The sequence below is a fragment of the Garra rufa genome, chromosome 16 (assembly GCF_049309525.1).
Source record: "Garra rufa chromosome 16, GarRuf1.0, whole genome shotgun sequence".
Lineage (NCBI taxonomy): Eukaryota > Metazoa > Chordata > Actinopteri > Cypriniformes > Cyprinidae > Garra > Garra rufa.
In genome coordinates this window covers 21,254,923-21,274,530 of record NC_133376.1, presented here as the reverse complement: position 1 = coordinate 21,274,530, position 19,608 = coordinate 21,254,923, and the positions used below count along the sequence as shown (strand labels likewise).

The 19,608-nt window shown below is 35.5% G+C and overlaps 1 protein-coding gene across 4 annotated transcripts in view; it reads left to right on the top strand.

The window, feature by feature from the left end:
* Positions 1–2,751: 2,751 nt before the first annotated feature.
* Positions 2,752–19,608, top strand: part of tnip1 (TNFAIP3 interacting protein 1) — a 24,547-nt gene continuing 7,690 nt past the window's right edge. The window contains exons 1-13 of one of the 4 annotated variants that reach the window (XM_073820016.1): positions 2,752–2,768; positions 4,982–5,072; positions 7,698–7,880; positions 8,267–8,416; positions 8,504–8,592; positions 9,562–9,624; positions 10,183–10,377; positions 10,463–10,557; positions 10,827–10,962; positions 11,874–11,966; positions 12,073–12,138; positions 13,493–13,624; positions 16,739–16,867. In XM_073820016.1, coding sequence (XP_073676117.1) covers positions 7,736–7,880; positions 8,267–8,416; positions 8,504–8,592; positions 9,562–9,624; positions 10,183–10,377; positions 10,463–10,557; positions 10,827–10,962; positions 11,874–11,966; positions 12,073–12,138; positions 13,493–13,624; positions 16,739–16,867 — 1,293 coding nt within the window. In that variant the 5' untranslated portion in view covers positions 2,752–2,768; positions 4,982–5,072; positions 7,698–7,735. Of the gene's footprint in view, positions 2,769–4,981; positions 5,073–6,506; positions 6,695–7,697; positions 7,881–8,266; positions 8,417–8,503; positions 8,593–9,561; positions 9,625–10,182; positions 10,378–10,462; positions 10,558–10,826; positions 10,963–11,873; positions 11,967–12,072; positions 12,139–13,492; positions 13,625–16,738; positions 16,868–19,608 lie in introns of those variants that run through there. The other 3 variants (XM_073820015.1, XM_073820018.1, XM_073820017.1) reach the window with 3 other exon arrangements.

Here is a 19,608-nt window from a genome sequence, read left to right as displayed (position 1 = left end):
TTACATATGTTTTTAAAAGGAAAGCGCCAACCCTATGTTTGTGTGAATGCACCTTCACCCACAGCAGAAGTGAGTATAAGGATTTTTTATCCATCTTTGCAAATGGCCTTTCTTAATATTGTGCTTGTTGGCAAGTTTCACCATTAAACGCGGCTAAATGCAGCTAAACGTGGCTACAGTAAACATCAGCAGAGAGGGGCGGGGAGAGTAGAGCTCATTTGCATTTAAAGGGCCCATGAGATAAAATGAGCTGATATTTTGCAGAGCTGATTTTGACAAGGTAAAAGGGTGTTTTTTTTACACTACTATTGAGAATTTTTAAATCAAAGTATTGTAGAGACTTTTTATTAAGACCCTAAAGAATCATATGAACTTGTGGAAAATGGGCATCCGATGACCCCTTTAAGAACGATTTTAAGCGGTACCATTTCCGCGGGAAAACCATGGACTTGGCAACACTGAACAGGCGATAAAACTACAGCGTGTGCTTAATAAAATGAACGTTGTGGACACTAAGGTTATGTTTACTCTAGTGCATTTTCTTTTTAAAACAGCGTTTTAAAATGAAAACAATCCTCGTCCACACTGGTGTTTTCAGACAGGATCTCCGTCTACACTATGCAACTGAAAACGCATGTCACATGACCATTCATGCAGGTACAGCCATAGATATGTATAGGTAGATTCCCTATTATTTAAATGACGGACGTGTCTACATGCTTGAAGCGGTTGAGTGGAAAATCTATCTATGCATATACATAATGCGCATGATGTTACTGTTTACATGGTTGTCAAGGATATGCAGAACGAATGTGGGCAGCCATGCCATCGTTTTTAGAAGTCTCCGTTTTGGTCTGTTTACACTGAAACGCAACCCCGGAGTTTTCACACTAAAACGGGTGTCTGCGGCTTTTTCAAAAGTATTGTAAAGGATAGGCGTAACCCTAGCAAAAGTTATGCGTTTTAAAAACGAAAACGCACTAGCATAAACAGGGCCTAGTTATCATTCTTGTTGTGATCATGCATTAATAATGTTTTCATGATCTCAGCAGCCAATAATTTATAAAACAAATTGTTGTTAGCCCAAATCACGTTTATGCTCATTTCAGGACAATTTTTTTTTTTTTTTAAATGTAGACTGGGTTAGATTTTCTTTTATTCTGTGTAGTTTTTATTACAGGAGTCAACAGAAGATGCAGGATATTTTGTTCTTCTACCTGTGCATGATTACATAACTAGTTGCATTTAATTACTTGCATTTGACAGTTTTTCAACTGCTGTTCGTGACCCTTTGATCGGTTTTTCAGTCACCAAGTTGAAAACCACTGGCCTAAAACATCCAGCATTTCTTTCAGCACAGAGGATGTTTCTCACGTCCTTATTTTCATTAGTGGTCTGAATAGCTGATTCACCCAGATAAGCCATTAACTTTATTTACATTACAGACGCACCACATAAGGAAATTCCCTCCTGTTGTAATCTATGCAACTCTGTTCTGAATAGGAAATGCCTGGTTATAAATTGCAGATGGTAAATGTGATATTTGATGCTCGGTAGATTTTATTCACATTTCAAAAGATAAATCACGCATTATGACGTTGATTAAAAAAAGCATGATGATGTGCAAAGATGGAGCCATTTTGGAGAGTTTTTTTTTTTACTTTAACACATTATCTGTTCTCTCAGGCTTCACATCAGAGTCAAAAGACGTTTACTAGTTAGCAGACAGCAACAGTATTGTCATCTGCTGACTTAAGAGTGTGAGTAGAGGCATTGACTGGTCTTTTTTCGTACAACAGCCTTGCTATGTCAAAAACGAGCCTTCAAACCATCAATTCATTATACTCTTGTCTGCAGCTTTGTGTATGTGTGCGTGCACGCTTGTGTTTGTGTGCAGACGTGTCTTTGTGTGAGCGCAGCTGTTGTCAGGCCATCTTTAGTTAAAAGAGGAAAGAAGAAAAAAGCTTGTGAGGCTAGGAAATCCCCTGCAAGTAGACCAACATCCCAGTCACCATCGATGATGTCTGCAGTAGCAATAACATTGTTAAATTCAGAACAAAACATCAAATACACGATCATAATGATATTTTCGACTGTGTGTGAGCAGTTGCACATGCAAAAACAAAGACAAAACCAAACTACTCAGGGCGTTACAAAATGCTTAATGTCAGAGGTAACAAAAGGGTACTATGCAGACAAAACTTAACATGAATCTGTTGATTTCTGCAAAAGCTGCATGCAGTTTTGCATTTAAAAAAAATTGAGGATATTCGTCAGTGCACTTTCCGTTGTGCATGTAATCATGATGACTTTTTGTGGTTTAAAAGGTTGAAAGACAACACAAATGCAATTATACTTGTTTTATCAACTTTATTCTTCTTTGTGCTTTATTTATGGAACAATTTTGAGGCAATGCATGTGGACTGATGGCTCAATATCAATATCACGCATTAAAATGCTGATTTATGCTGTTATGAAGTATACTTTGATGCAATAATCCTTCCCTTCCTTTTACAACATACTATAGCATTGTAAACAGTCAAAATGTGCTATGTTACTTTTAAATGATATATGTTGTCTGGTAACACTTAGCTAAGCAGTCTTAAGTTCCTGGATGCATACCAGGTCCCACTTTTGAGCTAAAAAAAAATATCAGGGCCTTTCACTATGTGGGAATTCCCCCTTCTGTTTAAAAACACAGCAAACGCTTCCCCCATTGCCACCAGTTTCCTTAAAAAACGCCTCACGGACACAAGTATAATGTGTAGGTGAGTAATTGTACCATGTTTTTTATTTTCTAGTATTACTAATTGAAAGACAATTGCTGTATCTTTTTAAAGCTTGGATAAAAATGGGGAATTCTATCAGTAAGTCATTGAATTTGGATTTCCATAAAAGCTGTGACCAAAGGGAATTTATTTTGAATGATGTTGATTGTAGTAGTATGTTTCAAAGGAAATTTTACTAAAGGTCAGCTATTTATGTATTTATTTAAACTCTCTTTGAGTGCATTTCATGTAATGTAATTGTGTGTGTGACTCTGGACCACAAAACCAGTTAGAACTAAGTAGCACGGGTATATTTGTAGCAATAGCTAACAATACATTGTATATTTTACTTTTATGCCAAAATCATTAGGATATTAAGTAAAGATCATGTTCCATGAAGATATTTTGTAAAGTTTCTACTGTAAATATATCAAAACTTAATTTTTGATTAGTAATATGCATTGCTAAGAACTTCATTTGGACAACTTTAAAGATGATTTTCTCAGTATTTAAATTTTTTTTACACCATCAGTTTCCTTATTTTTAAATAGTTGTATCTTGGCCAGATATTGTCCTATTCCAACAAACCATACATCAATGGAAAGCTTATTTAATAGCTTTCAGATGTATAAATCTACAAGTGGGCCAGGGACACATATACATAAATACATGCAAATTTCACCTGGACACTCTTTACTTTTCAAGCAGCTGTACAAGTTATACACGTTTTAAAGTTTCTTGACTTTTGAACTCTGGCATTTAAAATAAATAGATTGTATACATATGTGGCAGAATCTAGTACGTGTGTGATGTTAATCTTTAATACCACAGTGGTAAATTTCCTCAAGATGTCACCATTTATTTTCAATGCAGTGTACAATTTATAAGAGGATGTTAGAGTAATCATTTTGATTTATGGTGATGGCTGCCTTATCAATGATACTAAAAATGTCATAAAAGTTGCATTAAATGTCCTGTAAGAATATTATTGTTCTATGGTGTAATGATGGAAACTGAACTCGTTGGATTACATGACAAATGGTTTATATCTGTGATCCTTTTGTTCTGAAAGTATCTGTTTTTTGCACTGATTGTAAACCAAATGTAGTGAATGTTAAGGTAAACCTAGATGGATATGGTTAAATTAATAATGGAAAGTGATATAGCATTGTTTTGAAATTACGCAGTTACTTCATTCAGACTATTGATAGAATTCTTAAGATTAATAAAGTTTCCTGAATTAATTAAACCCATCCGTTCATACATCCATCTGTTTACTTTCATTATGAGCTTCAGTTTCTGTTTTCAGTAATTGTATCATTGGAAACATCCTGAAAATTACAAACCCAAAGAGTTTTTTTTAAATATGCTTTCTTCATAACAGCTTTGTTCCTGTCAGTAGGCTGTACACTGGAATATTCTGACAATAAAATTCCTAATATGAGACCCTGGACCACAAAACCAGTCATAAGTAAGCACGGATATATTTGTAGAAATAGCCAACAAAACATTTTATTGGTCAAAATGATTGATTTTACTTTTATGACTAAAATCATTAGAATATTAAGTAGATCATGTTCCATGAATATATTTTGTAAATTTCCTACCATAAATACATCAAAACGTAATTTTTGATTAGTAATATGCATTGCTAAGAACTTTATTTGAACAACTTTAAATGCGATTTTCTCAATATTTTGATTTTTTTGGTACCCTTAGATTTCATATTTTCTAATAGTTGTATTCTGACAAACCATAAATGAATGGAAAGCTTATTTATTCAGCTTTCAGATGATGTATAAATCTAAAAAAAATAAAAAAATAAATTGACCCTCATGACTGGTTTTGTGTTCCAGGGTCACATATGCCAAGCACGTTTCATCATGACTGTATTTCCGAAGCATTTTCTAATGTAGCCTATATATAAATATTGTACAGTACATCATGCTGTAGTATAAACAGACATAACTACCTTAGTGTAGTAATTATGTTAAGCATGCAGAAAATATTTGCAATGTTCAAACAATTTAGTCATTTGCTTATAATGGTTGAACTTCCAGTATTGGCCAATAATGACAACTCTTCTGTTACTCAATTCAACATTTTGAATTTCTTAATTTCTTCATGTACTAGTAAAATGAACACACCTTCTAATTTGCATATATTATAGAATGAGTTACATTTTTATGTAAATTTTTGTTTTTAATTTTCAGATTAACTAATGGGGTTTAGAACAGCTGAGACAGCCAATTTAGTTTCCTGCAGTACTGATTAAAGTTTTCAAGATAACTCACACCAGTATGAGTAAGTATGACAGACCTCTGAATCACTATTAGGTTGTATTATGAATGCATAGCTACATTTACACCCTGTGGGTCAAAATTAAGGCACCAGAGATATGATGAGGTGCATATTGCTTTGTCAATGGAAATAAATGTTATGATAAAGTGAATTTTATGTGTCTGTGCCATTGTGTGTGTGTCTAACTTTAATTGGCTCCAGGTGGATTATCTCTGTAATATGTGTAAAAGACTAAAAACATACGTGACGCTGGACCACAAAACCAGTCATAAATAGCACGAGTATACTTGTAGCAGTAGCCAGCAATACACTGTATGGGTTAAAATTATCGATTTTTCTTTTATGCCAAAAATCATTAGGATACTAAGTAAAGATCATGTTCCATGAAGATATTTAGTAAATTTTCTACCATAAATATATCAAAACTCAATTTTTGATTAGTAATATGAATTGCTAAAAACAACTTTAAAGGCAGTTTTCTTAATATTTTTATTTTTTTGCACCCTCAGATTCCAGATTTTCAAATAGCTGTATCTCGGCCAAATATTGTCCTATCCTATCAAACCATACATCAATAAAGCTTATTTATTCAGCTTATTTGATGTATAAATATAATAAAATTGACCCTTATGACTGGTTTTATGGTCCAGGGTCACACATTTACACTTTTTGATAGGCTTTAAGTTAATCACGAACGTTTCATGACATGAAACGCTCCTTAAAAGAATCATTAAGAGTTAATGTTCTGACATAACACGACAATCAGTCATAAAATGTGAAGATGAATCATTTTTTAATAGTAGCCTATATGAGCTCAGTCAGTGAAATAGTAGCCCATAGCCACAGAGTCAATAGGCCTCTATTTAACTAATATTTAACTAAAACGTGTGCGATCGAACGAACGACCCTGATTCTTCAACGAATTGTTCAATTGAGTCGAATCTTTATCATGAATCGTTTGAACCGGTTGACAATAATGGATCCGCGAACTGAACTGAATCGACCCGAGAGGTTCGTAATGAGAATCGATTCATAGTGAGTGAGTTGAAGCGTTCGGATTTGATTAATGTGAGAGATATTAATGGACTGGAAATATGTTTGGGGACAGATGTTAATAAATTATCTTTAAAGCATTTTATTAAAGCGTACAAACCTTTGGCTTTTAGTATTGTTAAAGCACATTCTATTTGTGTTCTAAATTTCAGGATGTTTTTACAAGTATTCACTGACTGCAACAAACTGATCTGGAAACTGGAAATACAATAAACACAGTTATTAACTAAATTAAAACTCGTAAAACGTGCAATACATGCCAAAATATGTCTTCATTTGAGCGTTTCAGAGCGTGTAATAAGGGACCACTTGATGGCGCAATTACGTTCTGACGTAAAAGAATCACCGAGTTGTGTTCTATCAAACGAACCGTTTGAATGAATCGATTCGCGGAAATGAGTCGGACTTCCCATCACTAGAGTGAACGCGGCTCTGTTTACATCTGCGGAATTTCCCAGCTCGCGCCGCGAACCACTTCCGCAAACCTCCGGCCGATCAAAGACGCGTCTCCGTCAAGGTACAGAAAGAGCTCCTCTTTTCATTAAAAACACAAAACGAACGGTGAAATACAGGTATGTACAATCGTTATCGTGCGACCACTACGTTTTATCCTCTCCCAGGACATTATTGAGCGTATTTAGGTGCTGTTTGTGGCTTTAGGGAGAGCTAGCGTGAAAGCTTTTGTCTGCTAGCGTGGTAAACACATCACCTGCTGTTAGCCGGATGCTAAGCTAATAGCATCAGATATTTGTTTTGAAAGTGAGTCATTTATTTAGAATACAAAATACGTTGGCTTTGACCTTGTGTGGGTAGGGGGTTTCGGCTCATTCTTAATAAAAGCTCAAGGTTTCCATACTGTGTCGGTTTGAGGTCGTATTGTTAAGTCAAGTCATTCGAGAGCTGTTGATTAAGAACTTGAAGGGGATTAGAAATAAACATGATCCTCTAGATAAGGTTTCCTCTGGTCTGAGATCACCTATCAGCGTGATGTTGACACTACCAGAGAGCGGTTTAAACAGGTCTTGTCATGGAAAGGAAAGTGAAAGGATTTAGCTTTAGATTTATTTGGGTTTACAGTTGCTGTAAAGGTAGGTGGCTGTGTGTTTGTTGTTGAAGAGCTTGTTTTTGTAGAAATAATTCTTACTAGGATATGAGAGAATGTCTGGTGGCACATGATTATTCCTTTGTTTGGCTGCTGGTTTGATCTGTCAGTGTAAATGTCATTTGTCATGGTCATATGGAAGTGAGGCTTTATGCTGGTCTTGGTTGATTGACTTATTAAACGCTGATGGGAAAACCATAAACTGTTTGAGAATCTCAATGCCGGCTATGACACATTTAGTTATAGTGTCAATGATGTGCATTCAAATCTTTATGTCTTGAAATAGCCAAAGAGAAATCCCCAAGATGCCATTATTCAAATGCCTCTCTTTGAATTGCAAATCATCAATCTTTACGCACTTCCATGCTGGTAGTTCATGTTACAGTGCTAATCTGAGAGTTTTGTTTAACCTGTCTGTACAGCACACACACACACACACACACATGAATGACCACCTGATTTCTTTGTTTTAGCACAGGGAAACATGTTTGGTAAGTGACGGGGGTGACAGATGGAGGGAAAAGGCCCGTATCGCATCTATGACCCCGGTGGGAGCGATTGCCAGGTGAAAGACGAGGCCAGCAGCCTCAGCTACAGACAGCTGCTAGAGGAAAACGCCGTTTTGAGAGAGAGAATGAAAGGTCTGAAGAGTTTAGGTGAGGGATGTTAAACTGCCACCTATTTTTAATAAGAATCAAGTACCTAATTGATCCGGCTTCTTCGCTTAAGCAGATTTGATAATCACCTTAATATTTTCAACTTTAACATCTGACTACGTTGAGGTCACATATAGTTAAATGCCTTACACGTTGCTCATTCTGGATATCTGAGTCATCAAACCCCTGTATTAGTTCACTGGTATCATGTGTTGCTAATTTGGACTTCAAGGTCTATTGTTGGATCAGAAATGAAGCGAATCTGGATTTTCTGCTTTTAGCAGCTGGCGCCGTGTTGCAGTAATTCCAACATTTGACTTGCAATTGTGTCAGGGCAAATTGCTTATGTCATGTAACCCATTGTTTGTCTTTCTCATGACTGGTAGGAGACCTGTTAGAGGAGTCTCAGACAGAGGCAGCCAAGCTTCGGAAGAGGGTGGAGGAGCTGGTGAGGGACAACGAAGCGCTGAAGTCGTCCACGACCAGCTTTGCCTCCAGTCTGTGCATGGGCGCCCCTGTTCAGACGGACACGCAAGGTACGGTTATATCATGGAGTGAGGTCGGTGAAGGTTTCAATACCAGAGAGACCTGTTTTTAAACTTGTGATTGTGGCTTTTTTTTAGGTCATGGAAAACATCACGCTCATCCTACAACAGAAAGACAAGAATCTCGGGATTGTTTAACTGGAAATACTTTACAACCAGAGGCAACTGTAAGCACTTCTACTGAAACTTTTGGAAACATTCTATGAAAATGATACCATCAGGTCACAAGTCAATGACGTTATGTAATACAGTAATGTAACTATGTATTGAATCCCATTTATGATTATATCATAACACGATATAACTTGTTGAATTACCATTCTACTTTTGTTGTTGTGAAAACAATATGAAATTCACATGCTATTCACATGTTGTGAAAATCCCACACTGGAAATATAACTTCCAGTTTTGTGAATTGCTGGTAAAATATGGTAAAATATCCTTTATGACTTCATATTGTATTGCAATGCAGTCAAACCAAAATCTATTTAGACCACCTTCAACATTTCTCACATTCTCATAGTTTATTCACTGTAGTTTAGAAAATGGTAATAAAATATGACTAGAACGGTGTCCGAACAATTTCATCTTGATAATCACAAGTGAATTGTAGTCAAACCAAAATTTATTCAGACACCTTTAAAACTTCTCACATTATCACAGTTTATTTGCTATAGTTTAGAAAATAGTAATAAAATATGTCTAGACTTAAACTGTGTCAGAACAAATTCATCTTGATATTGATGTCAGATAACTTTGATAAAAAGGTATGTTACAAAACATGATCAGGTCAAAGTGTCGAATAAAATTTTTGGTCATAAATTATCAATTTTAACTGGTAGTCCACTGTATGAGGAGTTTTGCTATCCTCACTTACATAAATGAACTATAAAGTCCTGCACCCACTAGTAAAAATAAATAAATAAATATATATAAAATTATATTTGGGTGTCTGAATAATTTTTGGTTTCAACTGTGTTAATGAACATTGTTTCACAACATGTTGTAAAAATCTAAAATGAATGTAACTTTTGTTGATTTCCTTATTTGTGAACGGTAAAATAGTCTTTACGAGTTGATATTCGGTGTTACGGTTAGAACAAGTGTTGCAACACTGTGAATTCTTGTGTTTACAGGAAAGTTCATCTGAGTTTGAGGTGGTCAATATGGAGGAAAAGACAGTCTCGGAAACCCAAACGGTGAGTTTTAGGGATGTTAGGAAATCCTGGGCAGCCGCAGTCACCCGACCGCACGTGCATGAACTCGGTGTGCATTTGGCTGGTTAATTGCTCCGTTTCGAACATTCCACATTCTGTCACTTTGTGCCATGCATGTAAGTCATGTGTGACACATTCCAGTCACTGTAGTTGCTCAGCTGTTTTCTGTTGCCCTTCCTTATCAGGGATTTGTTCATCATAATGAATCAACGTATATGTATGAGGCTGTTCCTTGGATGACTAAGAGGGAAACTCCAGGATTTAGTTAGCATGTAGATAGACTGAAAATCTTATGTGTGTATATCAGTTCATGGAATACCTCTTTGGTTAGGTTTACAAAAACTTCTGTTCACAAATTTGCAAAACTGGAAATATTTATGTAGAGGTATTTAAGGGATTTTTTTCAGTTCTCTTCTTTCAGTTTATGGTTTCACAGTGTATAGGGAAAGATGAAGTCTAAAAGGTGCCACTTGATCCTTAGTGCTTGGTATTATATTTTGGGGAGAATATTTAGGTGAATTCTTCTTTTTCGCTTTGCAGACTGGGGTGATGCACCTGCCACAGGAGAACATGGAGCTGGCGAGTCAACTCCGCCGACTGGAGAGTTCTTTTAGTGTATTTGCTGAAGAGTCCAATCCTAACCAGCTGCTGGCTCACTTGGGCCGCATGGCTGTGGAGTTCCACCACTTATCATCCAAGGTCCAGAAGAACGAACAGAGAACATCTCTCCTACAGGTGATTAGGCGTTTTGTATTGGCTATTAATTATGTAAATTAATCAAGATTAATTTGCTGAGAATTTAATTCGCTCTTACCTCCAGACACTCTGCGAACAGCTAAGACAGGAGAACAACGAGCTTCGGAAGAAAATGGAGGAGGACCTCCAGTACCGTAACCGTGATTTGGAACAGCTGAGGTAATTTAATTCACACTTGTATTCATTATCATAACATCATCCTTTCATTTTTTCATGGAACAACTGAAAGCTGAAAAAAAGTCCATTGTGAATCTGTGAGAAGAAGCAGTGTGAGTAAACTGTGAAAATATCTCAGGGGCCACAGTATTTCCTGCTGTGCTGGAAGTGAGGGGTCTTTCCAACTGATGCTTGTCCTTTGACTGTGTCAAATAGAAAATCCATTTTTTTTCTTCGTCATTCTAGTTTTGATTTTGTTTCTATGTATTCAGGCAGGAGAACTTGAAACTGAAGGAGCAGGTCAGCGGAGGAGCCCAAGCAGCACCTATTGAGCAACCAAGCCCTAAGGAGGAGCCAGTGAAAGAAGAAGCAACCAAAACTAAGGTGGAAATGACCATGACTCAGCAGGTGTGCACTTTTTTTTCCATTAACCTCTTTATCTAGGGTGACATCACCATAGAATTCCTGGTGCTGTTCTAAATTTGTGTTGGGTTTTTTTTGTCTTTAATTTCCCTTTCAGAACAGTGTTGCGGTCTAGTTGCTTTTTTTGTGTGTGAGCCTTTTCAGTGGGAGTTCTTAGAAAAAAAAAAAAAAAAAAGAACCAATGTGCAAATTGCTCCCCGGTTTCTAAATTGAGAGGCTTCTGATTGAGTCACACTTGCCACTTAGTTTAGTTTTGGGAATACCACCTTGGCTCTAAATACTGCTCTTCCTCAATGGTCTTTCTGTTTAAGTTCCTCATCTGTGGGCTTTTTTTCATGGTATGAAGAACAATACACATGGTCATTGTGTTGCGTTCTGACTCGATCTGAGGACTGCCGTACTGTAGTATGATGGGAAAAGTCTGGTGTTCTTTGGTTCGTCATCAACTAACTGCTGTGATTGATTACATGTTATGTTATCAGTTTTCAGTTTAAAGTCTAGCAGGGATATTTTATGACATTTAATGGGAAGGCAATTCATACTGAGTTTCAGTTATGCTGAAAAGATATAGGATGGATGCATATTTGGTAATTATTTATTGATCACTTTTTTATTTGACAGCAAGGCATTATACAGTAGTGTCGCTTGGTTTAATGTTTTTAAGGTTTTGCAAACAAATTCCACTTCATTAAATGTTAAAATAAATATTAACACAATGATTATTCATGATTTAAGAGCTATTTAAGATTTTCTTTTGTCATTATTTTTGTCATTGACATTTATCAGCATTTTTGTAAGCGTATATCTTTATTATTTAAAAATGTTAATATTTTAGTGTTGACTTGGTACTGAAGTAATTTAATTTTTTTTTAAATTATTATTATTTTAATTAACAGTCTGGCAAAGCTGTGGAAAAAACACCATCTAAGACTTGCGATCCGGAGGTGTATGAGAAAAAGATCAAGCTTCTGGAGAAACAGAGGAAAGATGTAAGCACATTCTGGAGGTCCCCTGCTTTCTTTATGCTTGCTTTACTGCTATCACAGTTTCCCGTTTGACTCTGACGTGTTAACTCTTGCATTTGACCTTTCTCAGGTGCTGGAGGTGAACAAACAGTGGGACATTCAGTGGAATTCAATGAAGGCACAGTTTGAGCAGAAGGTACATGACAACATATACACTAGAAATGCACTATAAATACAGTCAAACCAAAACGTATTCTGACACCAGATATAATTTTTGGTATTTTTTTTACTAGTGGGTGCAGTTCATTCTTGTAAGTAAGGATAGCAAAATAAAGTAAACTGACATATGATACCAAAAAATTACCTAATGCCTAAAACAGACTGAACAAAAATAAACATTTCTTGGTAATTGCTCAACAAAGTTTTGATAGTTATATATAAATATGTAAATATTGTCATACTAACAGTTGTCTGCATTTTTGGTTGATTGTAAATTAAACCATTACATACCATTCTATCAAAGTTATTTGACATTACAAGTTGATATTGTTCTGACACAGTTTAACTTTTGACTTCTTGTCATATTTTATTACCATTTCCATTGATAATGTGAAAAATGTTGAAGGTGTCTGAATAAATGTTGGTTTGACTGTTTGTTCCAGTTGGCCTTGTAACCTTTGTGGCTCACCTTGTTGATAGTAAAAAAAGAAACCTAAAGAAACATGAATCACTTTACTAAGAAACAACGATTGCTTAATGAGTCCGAGCAGCCGGTGTGTGAATGGTGGGAGATTGAAGCATATGAATCATCACATGAAATTCCTGTGTAACATGAAGGGTGCTGACAGGCACTGTTACTGCATTTGGGTGGCGGTGGAAACGCTGTTGGGGCAAAGGAATGGAAAGCAATTCTGTGTGTGTGTGTGTGTGTGTGTGTGTGTGTGTGTCACAGTGTTGCACACCAGACCACAGGCCCCTCCTGTCACACCTCTGGTAGAATTTCCCTCACCTCGCCCGTACCCACTGTCTTCCTGTTGTGGCTCGCCGTAGGGGCTGGCCAAGGTTGCAAAGCCGCGTGATCTCACGGCCTAGAGATAGTGACGCCTGTTGCATCTCCGCATCTGCGCGGCCTGATAGAGGATAGAGAATAAAAAAAGCATACCGGGGCTGTTTCTCTACACACATCCTTTGTCGTCATGGGGGGATCGAGTTAAAACTCAGAGCAGTGGAACAAAAACAACTGCATGTTTTATTCTTATTGCTTTGTTTTCATTTTTTGCGGTTTATTATTTTTTATCATTCTTTCTACCATAAAACGATTATAAAAGAGATTACAGCCTCTTATCAAACTTCTAATAAAGGCACACTCTGATTAAAGACAATTGTACTTGTAGTATACAGCGTTTTTGCCTAGTTCAGTGCAGCTCTGTAATTGATGGTCCCTGATGTTGTGTTAATGTGGCCTGTTAACAGATGTATCTGAATCCAGTTTACAAAAATAGACTGTCAGATGAGCTTTCATCAATTTTTGACTTTTCTCTTCTTTATAGATCACAGACCTACGGCAGCGGCTCGCTGACTCCCAAAAGGCTGTGCTTGAGCTTGAAGCGGAGCGTGAACAGAGACAAAGAGATTATGACAAAAAACTCCTCCTCGCAAAGTCTAAGATCGACAATGTGCAGGTACACCCTAGGCTTAGCCGCAGACGGCACACCCACAGTCAATGTCTATTTATTGCTTTTAGGTGGAGAAAAAAAGTTCACTCATGTTCTTCTTCATTCAGTGTTTTCTGGTTAATTTGAATGCAAAAGTTTTTGAACAGGAAGAGTTTTAATGTTTTTTAAAGAAGTCTCTTCTGCTCACCAAGCCTACATTTATTGGATCCAAAATACAGCAAAAACTGTACAAATTTGAAATATTTTTACTATTTAAAATAACTGCTTTCTATTTGAATGTATTTAAAATTGTAATTTATTCCTGTGATTAAAAACATTTTTATCATTACTCTAGTCTTCAGTGTCACACGATCCATCAGAAATCATTCTAATGTACTTTTAAATTTGTTTTATTATTATCAATATTTAAAACAGTTGAGTAAATTTTTTCAGTATTCTTTGATGAATAAAAAAATTCAAAGATCAGTATTTATCTAAAATCAAAAGCTTTTGTAACATTATACACTAAACCGTTCAAAAGCTTGGAGTATATATATATAAGATTTTCCGAAGTATCATGTGACTGGAGTAATGATGCTGTAATTTAGCTTTGTCCAAATAGAAAACTGTTATCTTAGCAGAATTTTAGTTTTTCCTGTACTTTAGATCAAATAAATACAGACTTGGTGAGCAGATTTGTTTTAAAAAAAAAACATTACAAATCTTACTGTTCAAAAACATTTGACTGGTAGTGTATATTTCAGTGCCAGTCTGAAATGTGGTTTAACCCAGATAAACTCAGTATTAAATGGGGGGAAAAAAGCTTTACATTTTTCTGTGTACCCTTTTTTTATGCTGTTATTTAAAAAAGACCATTAATAAGCCCTTTTTTATTAGATTTTTGGGTAACACTTTACAATAAGGTTCATTAATTAAACATTAACTAATGTACTAACTAACATGAACTAACCATGAGCAATACATTTGTTACTGTATTTACTAATCTTTAGTTAGTTAACAAAAATACAGTTGTTCATTGTTTCTTCATGTTAGTTCACACTGCATTAACTAATGTTAACAAGATTTTAATAATGTATTAGCAAATGTTGAAATTAACATTAACAAAGATTAATAAATGCTGTGTAAGTGCAGTTCATTATTAATTCATGTTAACTAATGTTTTTAACTAATGTTAACTAATGAACCTTATTGTAAAGTGTTACAGATTTTTGTTCAAATTTTGTACTCTTTATGGCACATTTTGCTGGTATTCACACCCCTGTGGAGCTCAATGAAGGCTTCAAGTAGTCATTCAATGCTTTCAGTTTTCTCTTGGGAAGCACCAGTCATTCCCTCTAGCTGACCATATGACATTCTTAGTTTACAGCAATCGTTTCCCTTCAGTCCCGGAGGGGACAGTCAAGCATGCCACAGATAAACTGCGCTATAGTTTTATTAAGTTTCAGATATTGTAATTATAATACTGTTGGATTCGCTATGAATATAGCCATTGCTGCTGACATGTCGTTAAATCGTAAATAGATTTTTTTAAGTGTCATGTGACGACTGGTTTCATTTTCACATCCACGGCCTACTTATCTTTACATCTCACTGCTCTCATGGTTTTTAGTTTATTTATGAGTTATGGACAGCATTACAAAGGTTTTGTCAACGATTCGCCCCCACAGAAGACCACAGATGTTCCATAGGGGAGAACCGCACGCCAAAATTTTTTGTCTGATGCTAATGTCATACTTGTAATTATTAAAAATGCATTTGTATGATATCGAAATTGAAAAAATGTTGACCACAGGTTTTTATATTACATGCCCTAAAGGTCATAAGAGTTTCATGTGGGCAGACTGGCATGTGTCAGGTGATTCAACAGGTGCTTGCTTGTGATAATGAGTTGTTTTTCCCCAGCACATACCATGCATATTCTTATTTGATAATGATGTGTATTCAAAGTCATGTTATAATTGACATTTTGCAAAACATCCTTACAGAAAGCGAGGTGCACCTCAAAGACATCCCTGAGCGCCAAAATGTAGTGCATCAACTTTTATACCTGATTAATCAAATACAAAGTTTGATTTAAAGGGTTAGTTCACTTAAAAATGAAAATTAGCTCATTATTTACTCACCCTCCAGACATACTAGATGTATATATGACTTCCTTCTTTCAGACAAATCTATATTCGAGTTATATTACAAATTATTCCGGGTCTCCCGAGCTTTATACTGGCAATAGGCGAGTGTTTCTTTACAACAGTCCAAAGCGATTCTAATAAAGTGCATCCATCCATTATAAAAAGTGCCTCACACGGCTTTGGAGGGTGAATAATGGTCTCCTGTTTTGAATCGATGCGTTTTTGTAAGAAAATAATCCATATTTAAAATGTAATAAACACTTAAATCTAGCTTGCACTCACTGTTGAACACAAAGCAAGGATTTGTAAAGAAAAATGTCTGAGGATTTCAGTATAAACCAAGAGAAGAGTTGTTTTTCTTTGCTAAAGTAAGGAACCTTTGCTTGCTTTGCTCCAGTAAACAAACATTGGTTTTCATGAGACTCACCAGCGCAAGCACAATTCAAACGTCTGCACGGAGCTTCCTCCATGTACAACAGCTTCGGCAAGCCACAGAAAATTGATTATTATGTTTTAAACATGGATATTTTTCTTTAAAAAAAACGCATCGATTCACTACAGGAGACATTTATTTACCCCCCGGAGCTGTCATGTGAGCCACTTTTTTATTATGGATGGATGCTCTTTATTGGACTTGTTTTGGACTATTGAAAAGAAACACCCTCCCATTGCCATTACAGAGCTTAGAAAAGCCAGCACAATTTTTAATATAACTCTGATTGCATTCATCTGAAAGAAGGAATTTATATAGACCTAGGGTGGCTGGAGGGTAAGTTATGGTCTGATTTTCATTTTTGGGTGAATTAACCCTTGAGGTATCCAATTTATTACTGGTTTATAGTAAGATGTGTTTAAAAACAGTCCCTCACTTCACTAGTGTCAGACAATAAATGTCCCTAACATTATCCTTAACTGTATAAAGTGTAGATATATGACCATGTGATGTTGTTTTGCTCTGGTGGCTAACCAGTGTATTTCTATGTTTTTATAGGGTGAAAAGGAGTGCCTCACCTCAGAAACATGTGAGTTGAAACAAAAGGTGCGTTACCTGCAAGACCAGTTGCTGCCACTTACTAAACAGAGAGAATACCAGGAGAAAGAGATCCAACGGCTCAATAGGGTCAGTAAAGCACACAGACACTTACTAATAATGCACATACACTTCCTAGCTATCTTAATGAGGAATTTCCATTGTCCTTTAGTAAGGCATGCACAAATTCAAAACCCTATAGCATTTGTAAAATAAATGCATTTTGTTATTTATTTGGCGCACTACCGTGTAGTCAATAAGATTAATGATTTTTATGCTAACAAAGGCTGGATTTTTTTGTTAAATAATTAGTGCTGTCCTGTCAAAATTAGTGTTAATGCAGGTTTTTACATTTTCCAAATTAACTGCGTTTAAAATATTTAACGCAGGGCCGGGGCTAGGGTTGGCCTTCCCACTCACAACTGCGGCTTCCATCTTTTTTTTTTTCTTGACAAGAATTGCATTTGTTTAGATGCAGAGCGTCTTTATGACCACATCAAATGAGAGACTTTTCAGACGTGCACTCCGACTTCATTTTAGCGGCAGAAGCTAGTCAAACAGGCACAGGAAATATACAGGTGATGAGGGAGCTTCAGTAAAACAGCAGTGAATTGTAATTAGATGAGATGTTGTCAGTCTATATGTCCTTTAAAACCCATTTACATGTCCTATCAGCTCTTATACTGTGCTCGTAGTATGCGGTGCTTCAATTGCACGCACAAGTGTAGCGGTGCACGTTGGAGCCTGTATCATGTCATATTAAAGCGCAAATTAAACTACAAGGATGTGTGTCAGATCTGCATCACATTCAGCAGCGGCAGCTCTTAAAGTAATAGCAGTCAAATAACCTAATAACCCAGCTGCTGTGATGTCTATTAATCAAAGAACAGAAGAAAAATGAGGAAATCTGTAACTTATGGATTCATCTATATTTAATTTAGTGCTTGATAACTTTATTCAATTTCTGTATATTTGCTACTTGCTGAAGGGCACGGGTAAATAATGGGTTTATGTGAAGATTGTTTGAAGTTTACTTAAATTAGAAGTTATTTTTAGTCTAATAAATGTTAAATTTGATAGCTCTCAATTACATTGTAATGTTGAATGGCTATAGTCAATGGTTAAATTTTAGGAAAAAAAGAAAAACATTTTTAGAGACATCAGTAATATTTGTACCACTGGTACTCGCCTTCAGTCATAAAAAAATGTAACAAATATTAGAAATTTACTTGTCTTTGTTGTTTCTACATTAATTTGAAGATTGAATGTGAAATTGCAATCTAAAAGTATATTTTTATGAATTATATATATATATATTAGGTGGGATTTCTCGTGATTAATTTCAGAAAAATATGCAATTGAATTAGTTCTTTTTTTATGAATTGACAGCACTAAAAATAATATTACAATTTACAAAAACTGTTTTCTATTTGAATTTATATGTTACAATTTGTGCTGTCAATCGATTAATCACGATTAATCACATCTGAAGTGAAGTCGGAGTGCGCATCTGAAAAGCTTATGTTTACATACTATATGTGTGTGGAATGTGTATATTAATTATGTATATCTGACTCTCAACCACAAAACCAGTCATAAGGGTAATTTTTAAATTAAGATTCAACTATTTAAAAATCTGGAATCTGAGGGTGCAGAAAATCTAAATATTGAGAGAATTGCCTATGAAGTTGTCTAAATGTAATATAATAATAGCAATGCATATTACTAATCAAAAATTAAGTTTTTGTTTATATATTTACAGTAGGAAATTTACAAAATATTTTCAAGGAACATGATCTTTACTTAATAGCCTAATGATTTTTGGCTATACAATGTCTTTTTGGCTATTGCTACAAATATACCTGTGCTACTTAAGACTGGTTTTGTGGTCCAGGGTCACATATATAAATGCACACACACATATATGTATATGTGTATGTATATGTATATGTGTATGTATATACACTTGTATATAATTTAGATTATATAAATATAAATACTTAAAATATACAGGGAGTGCAGAATTATTAGGCAAGTTGATATTCTTGTCATATTTTTTTCCCAAGCACATTTGAATAATTCCAAACCACATCAATCTTAATAACTACTATTCATTTTGTATTTAATTATTTATAATTGATATATAATTGTCCATGAAGGCTGGAAGTGAAAAAATCCTTATTTTCAGGTGTGCAGAATTATTAGGCACATTTTCTTTTACAGATAAAATGAGCCAAAAAAGAGATTTACCTCAGACTGAAAAGTCAAAAACTATTAAATGCCCATGAGAAGGATGCAATACTAATGCAATACTGCAATTTGCAAAGTTAAGGCATGACCACCGGACAGAAAAACGCTTGTTGCATCTGCATTGTCAGAAAAAACAGGTGGAGGAGAAAAGATGCATGTTAATTGCAAAAAAAGTAAGAATTAATGTTAAGAATCAGATATGAAACCATCAGGAACCATTTAGTCTCCAGCGCCACCGTTTTCCAGAACTGCAACCTACCTTGAGTCTCCAGAAGTGCAATGTGTCAGGTTCTCAGAGACTTTGCTTGGGCAAAAAATCCTAAAAAATGACCCTCAATTAATAAGAATAACATTCTGAAGTATTGTCAAATACATAGAAATGGTTTTTTTCTAGGCTTTATAGACAGATGAGTTGAGAGTGACTCTTGAAGGACCAGCACCACATCCTCTTGTAGCACTCTTTCAAAAATATATTTTCCAGAATCTGGCAGTAAGTTTTAAGAGTTTATTTTGGTCCCTCTCTGCAAGACAGACATTTCAGGATAGGAGATGGACTAAAACTGAAGTCCCAAAACTTACTG